Source organism: Syngnathoides biaculeatus, chromosome 12 (genome assembly GCF_019802595.1).
Source record: "Syngnathoides biaculeatus isolate LvHL_M chromosome 12, ASM1980259v1, whole genome shotgun sequence".
Classification (NCBI taxonomy): Eukaryota; Metazoa; Chordata; class Actinopteri; order Syngnathiformes; family Syngnathidae; genus Syngnathoides; species Syngnathoides biaculeatus.
Window position 1 is genome coordinate 8,401,715 of NC_084651.1, and position 20,116 is coordinate 8,421,830.

General features: G+C 40.8%; 2 protein-coding genes across 4 annotated transcripts; one reads left to right on the forward strand and one right to left on the reverse strand.

Moving 5' to 3' along the window:
- The first annotated feature begins 85 nt into the window (after window positions 1-85).
- Window positions 86-13,091, forward strand: fam149b1 (family with sequence similarity 149 member B1). Of its 3 annotated transcripts, none has more exons than XM_061836542.1 (16): window positions 86-529; window positions 1,896-2,009; window positions 2,330-2,450; window positions 4,239-4,387; window positions 4,478-4,627; window positions 5,723-5,872; window positions 5,948-6,129; window positions 6,211-6,353; window positions 6,923-6,985; window positions 7,333-7,439; window positions 8,391-8,615; window positions 10,564-10,687; window positions 10,791-10,916; window positions 10,990-11,071; window positions 12,071-12,211; window positions 12,415-13,090. In XM_061836542.1, the coding sequence occupies exons 1-16, from the start codon at window positions 483-485 to the stop codon at window positions 12,495-12,497; spliced, it is 2,007 nt and encodes a 668-aa protein (XP_061692526.1). In that variant the 5' UTR covers window positions 86-482; the 3' UTR covers window positions 12,498-13,090. The 3 variants fall into 3 exon arrangements, with proteins under 3 accessions (XP_061692526.1, XP_061692527.1, XP_061692528.1); XM_061836544.1 differs by having other exon boundaries at window positions 465-529; window positions 2,306-2,450; window positions 12,415-13,091; XM_061836543.1 differs by lacking the exon at window positions 6,923-6,985 and having other exon boundaries at window positions 2,306-2,450; window positions 12,415-12,978.
- A 25-nt stretch (window positions 13,092-13,116) lies between these two features.
- Window positions 13,117-17,974, reverse strand: dnajc9 (DnaJ (Hsp40) homolog, subfamily C, member 9). The gene is made up of 5 exons (XM_061836545.1): window positions 17,661-17,974; window positions 15,250-15,390; window positions 14,911-15,165; window positions 13,343-13,429; window positions 13,117-13,267 (listed from the first exon to the last, which is right to left on the reverse strand). Exons 1-5 carry the CDS (start codon window positions 17,832-17,834, stop codon window positions 13,163-13,165), a joined length of 762 nt encoding a protein of 253 aa, XP_061692529.1. The 5' UTR covers window positions 17,835-17,974; the 3' UTR covers window positions 13,117-13,162.
- Window positions 17,975-20,116: the final 2,142 nt, after the last annotated feature.

A 20,116-nucleotide genomic window follows, 5' to 3' on the forward strand; every position in this document is an offset into this window, starting at 1 on the left:
AAATCAACAAGCAGTACAAATGTACTAACGGGAAGACGGAAATATTTAAGAGGTGCATTGTTAGTGTCACAAGGAATTGTGGGAGTTGAAGTCATTAGCCATTACCCTGCCATCGTAACCATGACAGCCGTGTTGTTGGCTTGCAAACGCTAGTAGCATCGGTTTTGACGTAACGAACGATAGCGTGACAGGCACCCGTTTTATATATGTAAACCGGCGAGATATGTGACCGTCAAATAAACTGTTAAACGCAGCAATGACGGGAGGTTTTGACTTGACTTTTTGATACCGCTCGTGCCATTTTGGCTCGGCTATCAAGGGTAGCTATTAGCCTAACGTTAGCTTCCACGTTCTGAAGTCATGTTAGCATCTGTGAAAATGCCATTATTATTATTCCGCTTAAGATGTTCCCTGCGGCTTCAAGATGCGGGCACGAGAGGGCAAGTTGAGGGCTTGAGCCTTTAGAAACAGAGCGAAGGAGCATGATTTCACGGTACAACAGGAGACCCGTATCGCACAAAATAGAAATGTAAGTAAAATTCATTATTTTGGTTATTAACAATATGAGACTGTCTCAGGTCAAGATCAACGAATTGCAACCACACAATATTAACGTTATTACTAAAATAATACATTTCTACCGAAACCAGTTTTTATAGTAAATATATGTATATGATCACACATTGGATGGGAACCCGTCTTACGACGTTTCGATATTACGACGGTCATCGTCACGTGACAATTCTTTTTAAAGCACCCAGTTATCGCCATTCTTAAAACTTATTTTATTTTTTATGATCTAAGTATTTGCAGTTTTATTTATTTATTTTTTACACATCTTTACTGTATTCATGACATTACTACTGTTTTAACTAGTTAAATAGCAGATTGGTGGTATATAGTTTGACGCCACTCAGAAAACGTTGCAAGAAAACATGCTCAGTTACCTCTCTTCTTACTGGGTTTCATTTGATTGCTTTGGGTTCATGGGCTAGAAGTTTTTCATGCAAATATTCATTGCAATGGATAGGTTTCCAATTACGCCATCTTGTGTGTCGTAGAGGTCAGAGAACACAAGGTGATAGGTGAAGAGTGAAGTTTTTTTTTTCCATCGTTAGTTTATCCGATTGGTCTAAGGGTGGTGGTGACGTCATTGGAACCCTATCCATGATGGCCTTTATTCTGCGTTAAGTAGCGTAGGTTGGTTCTACACTACTGTGACCAGTGTACTTGCTGGTACCAGCTTTCATTTGATTATTTCCTGTTTTAGGCTAAGCCGTGTTTTTAATACAAATCATGAATTTACTCCGCCATTAACTGGCAAAATGTTGGTTACAGACTATGGCACGGTGTAATCATATGTGCCAAGAAGGCACGGCCAGTTCCCACCATACTTAGTGGTTTTCATTTGTTTGTTGTCTCTTCAGGGCAGAGAGGTGTTTTATATATAAATATTTAACATAATTATGACTTTACTAATGCCTTGGTAGAAATTTGGGTTACTGCTACCATAGGAAGAGAACTCTGAAACAGAGAACCCTCTAGCTGTACATAAGGAAGCAGCTAATGGGCTACAGTGGCAGGAAATAGTTATTTCTATGACATAATACTTGCCTGATAAATTTATAGTACAATGTCAGCTTGTGTTATCTTTTTTAAACTTTAAAAAAAAGACCCCTCAAAAATGTGATTTTTGTGACTAAATCTCCCATAGGCGTGAATATAATTATGTATGTTTGTTTGGCTATTATGTGCCCTGCAATTGGCTGATGAGCAGTCTGGGGTGTGCCCCTCTTGTCTTGCCTAAAGTTAGCTCAGATAGACTCAACCTCACCCGTCATAGAAAATTAATAGTTATGGTAAACAATAATTAATGGATGTATTTTTCTGTCCAGCCGTGGCCTGTCTCGCAGCAGTCTCGACCACCACCCTCTCCCTGAGGAGGCCGATCACCAAACCCCTCCGTGCCCCCTCGATGACGTGGAGCAAGTTGTCTCCATCCGCAACTGGTGAGTCTGATTCACTCCTTCTCTAGCCAATCGAACAAGTCAAGAGATAGGTCCTCAAATGCAAAATGAGATCCACACCTAAGACGAATTGATATCGTGTTGCCTCCTTGAGATGTGCAAAAGAATAACTAATGAAGACAACCGCTTAGAATAATCTATTACTGTACTTTGACATTTAACCTCTTTTTTCCACTTGTAAACCCTTCCCTCTGATTATGTGATCAACCCCAAAACATAGTCAACACTAATTGTAAAACTAAACCTTTATCTTTTGATTTATGGATGTATGTATATAGTTGTGAGACATCTGGCGTTTGCAGCCCCTCCGACTGTCCTACTGTCATCTCCTTGGACTCCAGCCGGTCCTGGTCTGGCATCCACAGCTCCACAGGCACGGCTGTGTCCACAGAGAGGAGCTCTGTCTTCTCCTGGGGCTACGATGTAAGACGATGCACCTCAGTACACAATGTTTTGTCATTCATTTAGTCAAAGAAAAAAAAAAATCAAGATATATATCCTACAATTTTAATTAGAGATTTGATTGACATTCATTGTTTTTTTTAGCGTTTATACTCCATTGTTTTTTCCTCCTGATTGTATATTTTCACAAGGCTTGCACCCGCTTGGTTTTGTTTGTAGACACAACTGGTCCCATAAAGCTTTTTTTCAAGGCCTCAAAATGTTATTTATTTCAACATCCTCCTGCTGCTTCTAAGAAACAAAACACTGTGGGAAGAATTTTACTGGATCCCAGCTCAGCTTGAGCTTGTACGGGCAGTACGGTCTGAATTCAAATTAAAATGAATTGAGGTAATTCAAACATACCTTAGTTTACATGCAATTTTTTTGTCATTCATCTCTGGTCAACTGTTTTCATGTGACAAGATCTATTTAATGTTTATATTTACACTACATTTAATCGGAACAGATATTTTACAAATTCATGACATTCCGAGCTCTATGCAAACATCACTTAATTTATCAAGATGGAGGTCAGCCGTCTAATTAGCACATCAGTTGTGATTGTTTTTACACTTTCGTGGAAGCGCCAACTACATAAGAATAAGTTACAAAACATGAACTCCTTTTCAGGCCAACTCTGGTTGAAAGTCGTTATATTTTCAAGCCCATAAGCGACGATATCACTGCATATTTACATCAAGACGGAGAATGCGCAGACAAAACGCATGCTGTACTAATAACCTTATTTATGACTTTTTAATCAGTTTATTCTACTGGTTTGAAACTGACTAAAATTCAGTTGGGATTTGTCCTGTTTATTCTGAGGTGTTTATATGCAACATTGTTTTTCGGGTTGGGATTCTAATCTGATTCTGATCACGATACAAGACTCAATGTAAACCAGGCAAACTTGTCATGGGAATTGAACCTTCTGACACTGGCTATTTTAACTTTTGACTGAGATACCATAGACATGTATGATGCTTAAAAGATTATTTTGACTGTGTGGCTACTTTCCAAAATGTGCATTCTTTACAGCACTCTTTCAAAAAAAGTGTTCATGAAATTCACCCAAGATAAGGCTCAGATTTATTTGTAAGTATTTTATTCCATTTTAAAAAATAATGCAGGCATCAATGTTTGGATTTAATTGTTTCTACACCCTGTGTGTCCATCAAGATTTTTCTAATTTTTAAACAATATTTCATGATGTCACTCTTCCCAAAATATGTAATAAAAATGTACAATTCAACTATTACTATCCAGTTTTTCTTTGCCCACTACTTCAAATGATGACTTTAAGTTTTAAATAGGTTTCATAATTTCTTGACATTAACATTCTTCCAAAAAATCAAAATATCAGATTTTTTTTTCAAGTTAACCCATTATTATCTACGTATTTTATTTATTTATTTTCCAACCATACAGTAGATGAAAAATTTGGGGAATTTAGAAATAAAATGACGTCAGTAGTATGAGGGTTCTTCCCAAGTAATGTATGTAAATTCATTTTTTTACCATCCATAAAGAAGGGTTAGGGTTTTGAAGTTATATATAATGGCATCAATGTGGCTTTTGTCTCCTCCCAACCATCGTACACCCGATTGTTATTTTTTTAGGATTTTTTCAATGCAATATCTGTATGTTTAAAAAACAAACGAAAAAAAAATACTGACTGAGGATGACCTTGCCTACTAACAACCAATATCCTCTTTTCTTGGTGGATGTGTTAACTGCATTACTTCCATTGCTTGTCTTATCCCGCAGGAGTTCGACAAGGCGGCGTCACGCCAAGTGCAGCAAATGTTTGAGGAGATTGACAAGGAGCTGTACGAGGGAAAAGGCAGCGGAGGAGGGATACTCCCGGGGCTACAGGAGGAGTGCCAGCAGTGGGCCACGAGCTTCCCCCATCTTAGGTTTGTCACCCAAATGGAAAATAGCGCTTAATCATTTTGGCGAAAAGACACATTTGGTTGTTTTAGTTGGTATTCTATTGTCTGTTTCAGGATTGTGGGAACTCAGTTGGTGTGTCCAAGTGATGAGGGGTTCCAGTGGTACGCGACCTCAGGGACAATGGGTAGCAGCTACAGTAGAAGCCCATCAACGTCCCAGCAGGTCATCGGGAAGTCAAGTGAGAAAGATGACAACAATATGGAGTGAGTTTTTCCTCTCTGCTTTGACACACACACTCATGGAGACAACAGAGATGAGAATTTTCTGTGGATTTTCTGAATTCCGAGTTTTTTCAGCTGAAATTGTCATTTTTGTGAAACGTGTAAATCTGTTGAGAAAATTTTGTGTGTGTGTAGGGGGGGGGGGGCGCAGCTTGATGCGGGGCGCTGCTGTGATCAAGATCGTCCGCCAGCATCTAACGGCAACGCTCGTCATGAAATTAGTCACAGCTCTGATAGCGGAAAACAGCATTTCTATCTGTTTGCATTAAATTTGATGTTTATAACAACGACAACATTCCGATTTCCGGCAGCATTTTGGCGATATTTCGTTGGTATTTTCACTCTAACGTTAACATTTCATAGAAAAGCATTCTGTTTACTACGGCATAGTTATAACTTAGAGACATACGTACGGATATTTTATCAAGCGGTCTGCACGTTTGCCAATATGGCTAAAATCTTGGAGCAAAAAGATGAAGATCGTGCCAGGGAAATTGATAAAAACCACGGGGTAAAAAACTGTTTCAGCCCATGGCTTAAGAAGTTGTGTAACTGTGCAGATAGGAACGAAAACGGTATCAACATGTCAAACCGAACACATACAAAAACTGCATGTTCCTGTCAAAGTGCTGTGCACTTATCCAGGAGCATATCCAAACCAGGAAACACAAAGGTAAGTTGGATGTTAATTAATTTATATATATATATAATTATATGTATATATAACACAAATTACTTGTGTACTTATTTCTGAAGTATAACTTGTAAGTGCGGCTTATTTGATATAAATTTCACTCCGTCTACATTTTTATCTCTGAAATTATTTTGGTTGTTTGGACTCATATTTTAAATTTTCAAAATATTATGATTGCCTTGTATTTACACTGTTAGAAGTAACCAGAGGTCACCCTTTAACAGTGTTTTATACAAAATTTTCATGTCCAGGACAAAAAAAATAGTGTGTAAAATCTGTTGTAATTCTTATTCTTTGGGGAATTTTGACACAGGACATGTTACTAAGACTCCTGAAAACCTATTAAATTGTGGGGAAATTTGTACTATTTGTCTGGGTTGAAGGTTGAACGTGCTAGGCCGCAGCGCGACGCTGCTGAAGTCCAACTCAACGGAGTTAAACGGGCCTTTAGCCACCCCAAGGGACTCCAGATCAAGGGTGATCGAGGTGGAGGGCCACATGGAGGAGTACCTGGCCTTCGACAGCATCAGCCTGTGAGTCGGTGGTTGCGTGATTGTGTTTCAAAGGCAAATGCAACTGTACGACTTGACCACATCTGCCTCGCACAGGGAGGACGAAAAGGAGAGGACCTGGCCTGAGCCCTGCCCAAGGCGTCGCTGTATGCCTCCCGTCTCACCCTACAGGTGTCGCCGTCAGGCTGTTCTCGATCATCTGTTTGATGACCTGTGGCGGCAGCTGGTGGGCTGCATGAGTGATTTGCTCCACCGCCAATGGGAACATTGCACATCTGGTATGCCCCCCCCCCCGCCCCCCTCTATGTTTCACTTTATTCGCACAAATAATTGAGGTTGGTTGAATCTACGATTGACAGGGCATGAAAAGCTGTCTGGTAATTTGACTCGAGTGCAGCAGAGTTCCCTGACATTATTCTCCACACTTCCAAGTGTGCTGCCCAAATTTGGCCAAAGCCACGCTCTCCCCCCGACTCCACCTGCCCCCGGCTTGGCCCTGCAGGTTAGTGACTCCGGCAATTAATTTCTTTGGTTCACATTTAGCAGTTAAATCGCAGTTGTGAAAGCTGACAGCCAATATATTAACCGATTCATAATCAACTAATTTTATGGAAATTAAAATCTCATTTATCAAAGAAATCTTCAAATAATTATTAAAGTAATTGTTAGTTGTTATCCTAGTTTGATTCTTTGTAATTTTAGTGCCACTCTCAACATTTGCACATGGTATTCAGAATAATTTGTGAGTTTTTTTTTTTCCATGTTTCTCGAGAATAACATGGATCAATTGAAATGTAATGTTTACAGATGGGTTAGTAATACAGATAAGTTCAAGTCATCAGTCCTGTTGAGTGTGTAGAATGACGTAAGAGCCTAGCGTGCTTGATTTATTTTCACTCCTGTTGCTCCGTCACAGCTCCCAAATTCATTAACTTTTCATCATTTCCTTCCCTTCCCTTTTTCATCTTCTCCGCCCTTGTCATCGATCAACATCTGCTCTTTTCCTCCCTTCGTTTTACCGTTACCGTCTTCACGACTGTCCGGTGTCTCTCACTGGGCGCTCACTTAAAGAAGTCGAGGGGCTCAAAGCACAAGTCTCGCCGGAAGCCCCAAAAGCAGAAAAGGCCGCCCAGTGTATGTAAACTCCCTCGCTCAGAGCCGGGATGGCAACACGCCGCCATTCTGGTTCCTCGTCTTTTAGTTCTAGATTGAATGTGCTTGTGCCTGTCCATTAACCTGAAAGCAGGTCATGAATTAACTGCATCCTACCGTCTTCTCGTGTTTCCAGAGAATGCTTAATTTGATTCAAAGTCTTGTGAAAGTTGTTTTGTTGGTGGCCTTGCAGATTCGGGGGGGCTGCTGCACGATAATTAACTGAGAAGATGCTGGCTGTGTTGTTGACATTAAATAACTAACCTTGGTCACACGGCCTACAGTAGTCTTCTATAATCATTATCACTTGTTTTTGCCTTTCTCAAAAGGCCGGAAGGGTCTTGATCGGAGGCACCCAGCACAACCTGAACGACCTCATCATGATCCAAAGCATCCCGCTGCCACAGAGGAACCTGGCCGCGCTGGACAGAACTCAGTGCGAATTACAGTAAACAGCACAGCAACCGGGTCCATCCACGTATAGCAAAAAAACCACAAGTAATTGATCAAGTGCCTATACTTGTAGTTTAAACTGTAAATATACCCCTACTTATTTTAACCCATTCACGTGCAGGGTGGCAATTTTTTGCCTTATTGAGATAAAAGCCTTCTAACAGGCTACAATCAAGGAAATAACCAATCTTTTTCGTTTATGGTTAAGTTAAATGATAACTTGAGGCAGCCATGTTGGGTCAGAAAGGAAAGGAAAATAACTCCGTGCTAATTTTGACCAATGAGTTATCCTCTCCTGATACCAAATCATGGCTTCAGATTAAAACACTTAAATATTTTGACATACTGAAGGACATAATGCGTGAAAATCATCATGTCCCAAAAATGGGACGCTACTCATGAATGGGTTTAAACTACTCTGCCAATATTTCCCTTAATTTCTTATTTTTTTTTGCAGATGAATTGATTTTGAATAAATAGTGCATATCTCTGAGTACACACAGCCAAGACACTGTTTTTCCAGTAACAACCCAGGCTAAACTGAGCTTGGCATTATTCTATTCCAGCACTCCCCCTAAAAATAACACAATTCTTTCATATTTTAGGTTTGCCTTTTTTTTTCACCCAAAAAAGACTTTATTGTAGAAAAGCAATAAAATGGATTTTAAAGAAATTTTTCTAAGAATTATTGTACACACAGTACGCTCGTGTTGGATGTGTGTTTTAGGGGTATGGCATCGTGAGTGATATCAGGAGTGGGGCAATTATGCTGTGTGTGAGTGTCTGCGTGTGAGTTGTGGCCCACAGCAGCACCTTACGAAAGTCCTCATTTTTGTATAACTTTTGCAACAGAACAAACAAATCAACCAAGCTACGGCTGCTTAGTCTTAAATTGAGGCATTCGTAACTTAGTGCATTTACTTTTACTTTTTAGGGATCCCGAGGAGCGCCGTCCCTTGAGACCATCCTCGGGCACGGCACCTGCCGGCAAGCCCCGTCCCCGCCGAAACCTGGAGCAGAGCTCGTCATCGTTGACCCGCCCACCTCAGTCGGCCCGCCGCAGAAACCTGGTGCCCCGCACGCTCCAGCCTCTCGTTCCCAGTCTGGGTCAGTCCGGCGCAGCCAGATCTATGGAAGAGGTCATCCGGGTTACACGACTGTGAGTTGGCTCACTCACATACGTAGCTTACATTCTTTTGCTCAATTTTTTTTTTTTTTTTACCAATCTTTTAACTTGCGTGTTGTGGTGCTGCAGTGTAAAAGAGGAAAGTCATAAAACTTTCACACGTAGCACAGATCTCAATTTATTCCAACTATCATGTGTCACATATAGAAACTCTAACATTGTGTCAAACTAACATCTGAACCCCAAACAAGGAAGGGAGAACAGGGAAACTCCACACAGGAAACCTAGCCCAGATTCAAACCCTGAACTTCTCAACTGTAAGGCAAATGTGAAAATCACTCCTCACCTTGCTGCCTACCATCAGAAATCTCAAAAAAGCATCTTGTCTTGTTGTTGAAAGTGTAAGTACACTGCAAAAATCTCCCTTCCTGAAGAAAAAAAATGCGATCACGCTCAATAGAGCTTGTGCACCTACATCATAAAATCACGTGAGTCGCCATAATGACAATAACAAACAAAGCATTGTTGCAAGTTAATTCCGTTGAGACAAAACAAAAATGTCTTATAGCACGACATCCAGAGTTTTCTCTGATACCGTTCAACATTTAGAAGGTGATAATAGACGAAGGTACATGGAAAAATGAGAGACACTTGGCATCGAGGACCCATATTTAATGCCAAAGTTGATATTTTCGCCGATAGGAAATTGGATTGTTAATTCGCTTCCGCTTGTCTTGGACAACTGGATATACACATGTATTTGGTGAGTAAATCGGCGAGATTCACACAGAAAACTTCGAAAGCGTATAAAAGTCTGGACACATACAAATACTACTGGATCTGTTCTCAAGTGATGGACCTACTCAGATTTTTTTCAATACAAATACCAATATTTAGATAAGTGCCCCCTGGTTTTACACAAACTCACATTCATTTACTATGACCTTCGAAAGAAAATTTAGGACAGGGAGTCGTCTCGTCCATACACGGAAGCGTATTGCGGCCACACGTTAACCAAACCTCTCTGCGAGTTTTTTTTTATTTATATATATATATATATATATATATATATATATATATATATATATAAATATTGTTCTCAAATTAGTCAATTTGGTGTTATAAATACTTCTTGATAATTTGAGATTGAGAAGAATAATTCCTACCTGAAATTAAATGATTGCTACACAGGCATGTGTATTTCGTTGGGCACCATCCATCCCATTTAATTGCCAAAATCCATCATCTTTTGTTGTCTTTTCAGCTGGTATTCCATAGAATGATCTCTTTGAAGAATTGTTTCGCCGATTGTGACAACCAACAGCACAATAGGTCTCTTGCATTGGGGAAAAAAGGGCTCCGGTTCAGCGACTCCTCAGCAGCTTTGTTTGACCGGCAACCCATCAATCTTTTCTGGTCTTTTCGGCTGGTATTCTATACAATGATATATTTGAAGAACTGTCTATTGTGACAACAGCACAACAGGTCTCGGGCAATTTGAAAAATCTGCTCTGGTTCAATAGCTCCTGCACTGCAGAGCATCTAGGTTTGATGTACAAACTGTGACGTCACGTGCACGAGCTCTATATTGCTTGACACTCAACACTGGCTACCCGATTTTGGTTACCATATTTAGACGTGAAAAGATTGCAAAATATATAAGCGACGGCTTTGATGCAATGCTGTTTTAAATCACTGTAAACAACACCCACAATAAAAAAAAAATATTGTTGAATTTACACCTCACTGACAAAAATAGTGCATTATTTTCCTTTTAAGGGCAGAATTTTTGCATTGAATCTTATTTTTGGCTGCACAGTGCAATAGTTGTAGCATGTCTGAAACGCGTTCAACAGTTTCCGGGATTGAATGTAAATGATTGTGATTGTGAATGGTTGTATGTTTATACTGAAGTGATTATTTCGCTTTGTTATATTTGCATTCTGTTGTCTCATATTAAAATGTGTGTATTCCTCCAAAGACCCACGGCCAGCGACCACCTGATGTCTCCATTGTTTGCACTGAGCAGGAACACGCTCCTGCCGCCCATTGGCGCTGGAGACGCAGAGTCGTCCCCGTTGGGACAGCAGTCCAAAGCTGCTCAGGTAACAGCAGTTCGCACTTGATTCTCCAGACGATCAACTCCATTATTATTTTATGACTTGAGAGAAGCTATGGAAGATTTCTGTTAAAATTCCTTCCCACCAGCGTCAGAAAGGCTTTTCCAGCCGAGCCCACAGCGCCCTGAATGATGAGGTTGGTAGTTCCATTCCAAGAGATCGCTTTTACCCGCTGGATGTCTTCTCCCGGCCCAGCACCACGCACACTTACAGGGTAAGTCATCACACCTGTGGACATGATCATTTCTATGCGCGGTGCGGTTTGAGCGCTGATGTCTCCTCCTCAGTCGGACACGCCTTACCGGCGCTCCTTCACTGTGCTGGACAGCATTGGACAGGGGAGGCCTGGTAGAGCCTCGGTAGCCACAGGTGGGACACTTAACTTTCTTTTCAATAAGCTGATTAAAAAATAAAAAGTCAGACCTCCAGAAAGGCACATTTATCCCAATTTAAATAAGAATATGATTTTACAAGAGTGTCTGCCTCACAGTTCTCAGGACGAGGGTTCAAATCCTGGCCCCTGTACATCTGTGTGGAGTTTTCATCCATCCATCCATTTCCTTAGCCACTTGTCCTCACAAGGGTCGCTGAGAGTGCTGGAGCCTATCCCAGCTGTCAACAGGCAGGAGGCGGGTTAAACCCTGAACTGGTTGCCAGCCAATCGCAGGGCACATCAAAACAAATTCTTGTCAGATGTGCACTTATATGACATACAACATGTTCTCCCCTTTGCCTGCGTGGGTTTTCTCCAGTTCAGGGTGTACCCCATCTCCTGCCCAATGATAGCTGGGATGGGCTCCAGCACTCCTGGGAACCATGTAGATAAGCAGTTGAATAAAGTGTAAATGAGGGAGGTCAAAGTCATTTTCATTGTAGAGCACATCATAGTTACGTTTGGACCATTATGACTGTGAAAATCATATATCACTTCATCATATGAATGCACAATTCCCCCATGAGACCTTGGTTTTTATATATGTTTTTTAATGATTGGGTTTACATTATTTAAAAGGACATAATAAGCATCCAGGACTATGGAAGTAGATCAGTGCCACCAGGATTTGAATTTGAAATGTAAAGTGATCACATTTTCAATAGGCTACAATTCGCTGTCTAAAGCATGGCGTCACGTGACTAAGAAAGCGTAACTGCGATTGGCCAGGTGTTCGGTTCTGACTTAAAGTAACCCTGCCTGGTGGCACAGACGGTGGATTTCAGACAGCAAATTGTAGTTGGTTGGATTTCAGACAGCGAATTGTTGCAGCTCTTGAAAATTTGATCACTTTACATTTCAAATTCAAAATCCTGGTGGCAGTAATCTACTTCCATAGAGGACATATGTAACATTTTCGCTCCTGCTTCTGCAAGATTCCCTCGGGATCGGCGTGACTGGCGTGAGCCTCGGCATCAGGAGCTCGTCTCTCCTGGACTCGTTTTCCCACCACCCCCTGGGTCGCTGGCGAATCAGGGATGAGGATGAAGAGACAGATTTTCAGACCCCGCTCCCAGGTTAGAAGCCAGGGGGAAAGAAAAAAAATGGTTTCACGGTTCAGTTCATGTACTTCTAGGTTTTTTTTAAGACCACTTTCAGCACCTGACAGTTGGATTGCATGACATATTTACACAAATAAAAGTAAATGTCAGTTATCATCAAAAATATACAACACCAAAGTCATATAAAACTGATAATTGTACAATTTCCTGTCTTGTAGCTCCACTGGTGCCTCTGTCCATCCCACCTCGGTCTCACAGCCGGGGGGGCATCTCTTCCAGACCCAACAGACCGGGACTGTAGCTGCTGGCCTCCAAATGTTTTCACGCACTTTATCCATTCTTCTTTCTACTGTATACACACACACAGTAGAGTGCCCACATTTCTTTTCTTTTACAGAAATTTTTCACATATTATTCCAGTTAATAGCTTTGTCAAAGCTTTATTTTTGTATGTCAAATCAGCTGCCGAAGCTGCCAAAAGAAGAACACTTGGATCTGATGTACGTGTGCTTATTTAATGGAACAACTTCACTCCTCTGACAAAGGGCAACAACATACTCAGTGAGACAGTATTGCAATATATTAGTGCTGCATTTGTCAGAGTATTTTTCGAGCTGACTGTGGAGGAATCATTACTCTGAACGCAGCTTCCGCCAAGGGATAATCACTCAGGATAATGGATGAAAGCAGGTAAAAATGTCAACGTTCTCCCCAGATTATGATGTGTGTACCCTGTTTAAGCAATAAGTACACAAATGCAAATGATGTGCAAGAATAGTAACTTTATTGCCCACTCATAACATTGACAACATAAAATCAAGTTACATTTTATTACAGGAAGAATAAAATATTCAAACATTGAAAATAACAGGGTTTAACATCGTAACTCAAAACTGGATTTTTTTTTTGGGGGGGGGGGGGGGGGGGGGGGGGCAAAATGTCCATAACTTGAAGTAGTAAGGCTCCTCACTTCTTTCCCCTCTTTGAGGGTTTTCCACCTTTTTTGGAGTACTTGGCCTCCAAACCAGACAAGAAGCTATTAAAGTTCTGCTCCCTTGATGCGTGTCTTTGCTGCAGAATAAGAACGAATTCAAGTTAAGAGAAAAATGGAGCAAAGCAGATATGTACAGTATAAGCGTTTCCTACTTTGATCATCATCATGAGGCTCTCGTCCTCCTGGCCCAGCCCCAACTCTTTCTGCATTTCTTCTGCTTCTTGTCGCTCTCTATCCGCCTGAGGCAGAAATTACATTTAGGATTAGACTTTTTTTCACTAACCCCATTGTCCTGATTTGCTTTTGGCCGCTAATTCGCATTTTATGATGATCGGCTTTCATGTCATAATTCGCTTGTCATTGATCGCCTCTGGAAAACCCATTTACTCCGCGTCACCATCGTGTACACTGTATTTGAATCCAAAAGTCAGTTTTGTGCAGTGTTATCGTGTGTCTTTTGACGCAGTATTGCAAATATCTGACCACCAATTAATTTTATTTTTTTTTTTTAAATGTCAGCAATGTGGGATAGACACGTATCAGATCAGAATACTCTGTCACCTGCCCCAAAAATCGTAATTGTGTAAGGCAGTGGTGCCCAGACTTTTTTACCCCAAGATCTAATTTTTAAGCAACCAGCCTCTCGCGAGCTCCTGACAATGAGGTATGGGGAGGGATGATGGTGATGCTCCCAAACCGTTTTAAGGTTAATGTTATGTTGCCTCCTATATTTAAAATACAGAATTAGTTTTTTGTGCACTGTATTATCTGTGCTTTCATCCTAGATCAGGCTGTGGCAAGGTGGAATTTTAACATTACACACCATCTCATGCTGCACTTTCTACTTTGGCTTGAGACCAGACCTTTCCCACTGGGAAAAGAGAAAATCTCATCCAGTTTAACCACTTTTTCTTCCATTATTTACATACTCCGACAGTCATTGCATCTTAAAGCGGCATCATTTCTTTTTTAACTTTCTACATTAATATCGAAAGTAAAAATAAGCAGCATCTCTAGCTCGTCTTTGCTCTACGTTGCCCAGACTGTGCCGCTAACTAAAGCAGCGGTGGTGGACGCTGTCATTATAAAACACATTGATGGGCTACGTAAGTACTGTAACATTTGTAATTGACGTGAGTGTACGTCTTTGGGGGGTGGGGGGGGGGGGTTAGTAAGGTAAACTAGGAAAAAGAGTGGCGGCGCAGCGGTCGTTGTTAGAGAAAGTTCCGTGTGTTGCCTAAAATAAACCAGTGGCTTCTTCTTTTCATTTTTAAAGTACGTATGTGAATTGTGTCATCGGATGTAACAACCAGTCATTCCTCACTCATTTAAATCACATTGGAAAATGCCACAAATTGAATTGCTCTGTTGTACTTTCAATTTGCATTGGGATTTTTTTTTTGCGCGCAACACAGAATATCTCCGAATAGACTGCATCGTGGGCAGTTTAGAGGGAACGTTGGCTGTTTTTTTTTTTTTTAATTTTTTTTTTTTTTTTTGGGGTGGGGGGATGGCATCCCGCGATCGACGCATTGAGCACCCATGGTGTAAGGCCTATTAAGTTGTTTTTTTTTTTTTTTAATTTACCAGTATGGGACGGATGACACGTACCGGATCAGAATACTCTGTGATCGGCCCCAAAAATCCTAATTGTGTAAGGGCTATTTACGATATTGGCTCTAAGTCAATGTGTGTCTCTGTGTGTGGGCGAGCCACTCACCCTCTTCCTGCGAGCCCTCTTTTTCTTGTCGCTCTCCTGCGCAAAGGCAGGGAATTCTTCCACATCCTTGCTCTTGATGGCGGCCCGGATGATGTCTCCAAGCCTGGGCTCGTCGTCTTGGGAGCTGCACAGCGCCGAGGCCAGGATGGCATCCATGTCTCCCTGGTGCTGCGTGTACAGCTGGAGTAAGTCCTTCCTCTCCTCTTCTGAGCCCTTGTATTGTTTCTCAAAATCAAGGATGTCTTGCACAGTAATCTAGAAGACGTACAATAATTTTACTCTGAATATTGATGACTCTCTCTTAATAGCCAGTTCACTGTTATGAACTTCAACACTCACCTTGGGGAAAAGCAGCCTCCAATAATCTTCCCAGCAGCAATCTTGATTCAAAACATCAGACTCTTCATCCACCAGCCCCTGCTCGTCGTAGATGGCTCGCTGTTCCTTGTCGCTCAGCACTGCGTACAACTTGCCCAACACCTGCAAAGCAAGACATTTTCAAAAATGGTGAGAATCATTTTAAGCGACCTCTTAAATCCATCAGTTACAGTAATTGTTTTGATTGTGTGATAATGCATTCCAAAAGGGGTGTCGTAATTCAGGGACTGTAGTTTTGATGGACACTCACAATTTTCAGATTTTTTTATTACGAGTGTGTTGAATATGGAACTGAATATATGACACCAGAATTTGAATGAAAAATGCCACTAAAAAATTTACATTTTAAAATTTACATTATTTCTAAGTGATCACATTTTCAATGTTAACAAATTAAGCGTTGGCCTCACAGTTCCGAGGTCCCAGGTTTGATCCTGGATCCGCCTGTGTGGAGTTTGCGTGTTCTCCCCGTGTCTTGACATGCAACATTACCGTGATTGACTTTTTTTCCCACGCTTTCAACCCTGCGGCTAATGCGGTGATGCATCTGATTTGTGCCTTTTTCTACAACTGCTGCAAGGGGCACTCGAGTAGGAAAGGTAAGAGTGAGACCGGTGGAATATGTGTCAAGGAAGTGACTTTTGGTGTTTTTGCTTTTTTAAGGGCCCTATTAGTGCCGCACTAGCGCCCCATCCCCATTTTAATCACCCACATTGTCTACGTGTCACTCTCAAACTCAACGGTGTGTGTGGGTTAACATGGATATCTTGCTTTTAGTGTATGCTTGTGTTGCTAGTGGTTAGCATGGTTATTGCTGCGCTAGCGGCTGCTGCTATGTTACTGCCGCGTCTCAGTGATTTAGGTATGTTTTTTTTTTTTAACCAGCCCTGTTAGTACTGTGCTACCATGTTGCTACTGTGTAGCTGCCCTGACCATTTTTTCAAATTTTTATTTATTTATTTTTTTAAACCAGCCCTATTTGTGCTACCGTGTTGTTGCTATGTTAAGCTAAGCTAAGGTATTAAAACTTTGAAAACGCTTTCTCTTTACCGTCTTTCTTTGTAAATATCTCGTGTTTCAATGTGGGTTTCAATGTGGGCACTTGCGGCTTTTATACAGGGGCGCTTTACAGGCTGGAAATCACGGTAATTGGACACTCTAAATTGCCCCTAGGTGTGAGTGCGACTGTTGTCTGTCACCATGTGCCCTGCGACTGGCTGGCAACCAGTTCAGGGTGTCGCACGCCTCCTGCCCGTTGACAGCTGGGATAGGCTCCAGCGCGCCCCGCGACCCTTGTGAGGATTGGCGGAAAATAAAATAAATGGATGTTAACAAATTCACCATATTAAAAAAAAAAAAAAAAATCAAACCTTTAAAATTCAGATGCAATATTTTCAGTGTCCTGAGATTCAATTGGCTACAATTCGCTTTCTGAAATTCACCGTCTAACACCCAGCCAATCCCGTAACGCTTTCTTAATCACGTCACATACTAAGAAAGCGAAACTGGATTGGCTGGGTGTTGGATGGTGAATTTCAGACAGCGAATTGTATCCAATTAAATTTCACATGGCGAATTGTAGCCAGTAGAATCTCAGGAGCAATTTTATTATGACTGAAAATATTGCATTTGAATTTGAAAGGTTGAAAAGTTCAACTGAAATACCGCTATTGGAAATGTGATCACTTTGAAATAACTGTGAATATTACAACATAAAATTTTCAGTGGTATTTAATTCCATAGTTGAAGTTTAGAAGGGCTACGATGCATTTTTGGGAGATTTCACGAATAGGTTCTACACAATGAGCAAAACGGTTCTCACTGCCACCCCAAAACTACATCTAATGTATTGTTAAATTAGTATTTGTGACTCTCAACCAGAAGTAAACAATATCACTGTAAAGGGCGACATTTTTCTTCGTGGCAAAATAAGGTGTCAACCTCGTTGCATTATCCAGCCAGTATCTACCTTATTCCACTTCCAAAAGAAAATACTGAACAAACACGAGCTGAAGTCAAAGATCTAAGATTATTTGTATTTCAAATTCACAGCCAAAGTTCTATAGAACAAGTTGTTCTGTACAAATTCTATCGAAAATGTTTATCAGGGATAGCTTCATATAACTAAACGTACCCATCTTTTACATCCAGTTAAGTAAACAGTGACTAGCTCATTATACATTACATTGTTTTGGGGTTTGTTGGTGTGCCGTGAAACGTGTATATATGTATAATATGTGCGGCTGAGAAACATTGCCTTCGATAATCACATCCCTGTGTTCCGATCAACAATTAGAGGAGACACATTAGCAAAATAAGGATTCTTGTCGTTACAAGTAATTGACTGCAGCTAAAAGCTAGTCGAGGTTTACCTGGAACTTCTCAGTGGCCAGCGGGTCGTCGGGGGCCCGGTCCGGGTGGACCTTTAGCGACACTTTGTAGTAGCTCCTGCGAATCTCTGCTTCGTTCGCCTCCTTGTTGATGCCTAGCACCTCGTACAGGCTCGCCGTTTTAAAAAGCTCCTGGCACCGCTCGAGCAACCCCATCCTGCAAACGCTTCACTTCGCTTTGACCGAGCTTTATAATTTGATGTCGTTTGTGAGTTTTGGCGCGCTGGATTGTCACAAACGTCCGTATATGCAGCGGCGCGCTGACGTCAAATGCGAAAGTAGTGAATTATTGGTTACAGTGACGTGACGTCACATGTCCGCGACAAACACTTGTGACTGTCATAAAATAAACTGAAGACGTCATAATAACAACATTGTTCGTTTCTTAATATTTATGTACTTTATATATCGCTTTTATTCCGCTAAGATACGGAAGTGCATTGCTGTCACACACACACAAAAGTTGTTTTTCGGGCTATTTTTTTCCTGTTTTTCGGACTAATATTTTTCCCCCTGTTTTTTTAGACATTTTGTTTTTGTTTTTCGGACTAGTTTTTTCTCCGTGTTTTTCGGGCTATTTTTTCTGCTTTTTGGGCTATTTTTCCCCCTCAGTTTTTCGAGCTATTTTTTCCGAGTTAACGATACTATCTATGTGCCTCTAACACAAGAGTATCTCCCAATGTCTGTGTCTTAATCCCACATCAAAATAAAATTTGATCAAAGTAAATAAAATGGTCATTTTCCTTATTACGGAGTCCGCCAATGTTGTTCACAGGTTCTCTCGTGAGTTCGATGTGTCCCGATAACTCGTGGGGGAGGGAGCTCGAAAATCAGAGGGGGAAAAATTTAGTCCGAAAACAGGGGGAAAATATTAGTCGTCAAAACGGGAAAAAAATACCCCCCAAAAACAGACAAAAATAGCCCGGAAAACAGGATTTTTTTGGGTGTGTGTGACAGCAATCGCTTCCGTACTGAGATAACCGGTATTTATGTTTTTGTTTTTTTTTAAACCAGTAAATGAAGCCAATACACTTCTGTTTGGATTTTATACTATAAATGTATGGATTCTAGACAATGAAAACAACACAAGCCAAAGCAGGCATACCATATCACTAATACTATTAAAAACAGGAAAAATATTCATATTACATTTTGCATCTTTTTTTTTTTTAAGAAGCAGGAACAGAGGATTTATTTCAACTAGGTTGGGCAGTCAAATCTCAGATTCATAAAAAGAAGTGCAGTTTGGATCTTGTCTGTGCTGTGGTGGATCAGCTTCATAGCCTCGGCAGATTGTTCATTTCACAGTGGATTCAAACAAAGCAAAATGTGAGACTTCTAATTATTTTTTCATCATCACAAAAATGTTTTGATTACAAGACACTGGGCCTTTTCTGTGAAAACATATTTAAAATAGACTGCAATTATATAGCAGTTTATCTACACCATTACAGTGCCCAAAGAATGCATCCAGGCCCACTGGGAGCAAATTAAGGGTTCGGTGTCTTGCCCAGAGACACGTAGGCAGTCGTAGCCAGGATTCAAACCAGTGACGCTTATATCACCGGACAACCTGCTCTGCCTGCTGAGCCACAGCTGCCCCAATACTAGTGAAATAGACAGAAAACCAACAGGGCTGCAATTGTATGCCATGATCTTGCTTGAAATATCATATCACTTACCTGGCATCGCACAATGGTATGATTTCTTTTACACAGCCACTTGGGGGCTCCATGGTGTCTGGATATTGCTCATAGGAATAATAATTATTATAATAATTATTCTAAACGTCTTAATAATACAGTACACGGTTTTAGGCACAAGTTTTAAATGAATTCCTTTGAAACTAATTCTAATAGACCATTTCATCATGTTTGTAAACAAAATGCATCAGGATACTTTTGCGTGGTAGCGACCCCTGTGCTACAATGACAGAAGCTTTTGTTTGGAGTTGCAGTCACAGGTATATCCTGTAAGGTTTAGATTTTTTTTTTTTAATTTTCTACTAATAATAATTTTGCAAGATATCTTGGGCCGCGTGTTAGGTAACCTTGCCGTTAGTTTAGGCAGTGGGAATACATTTAACCGATTTCCACCGCCAAAAACAGCACTGATTATAGCAACAGAGCAGTAAAATAATGAGCCCATCTCTTCATCATACTTACCTACTTCTGAATGTCCACCACATCTATTTGTGAATGAATTGAAATGCAAATTGTAGTTGCCATTCTATCTCCCTCGGAAGAACTGTAAGAAAGATGTTACTGTATATGAAGTAGCGTTCCTACCTCATTTATAGTCAAGAACCTCGACGTACCTCAGTATTTATTGGTGCATTTGAAGCAGCACAAGAATACATCAAAGTCATTGAGGCTATAGTCACAAGTATTTTGTTTTTTTTCCTCCACTGCTTCATGCGAAAAGCACAACACAAAGAT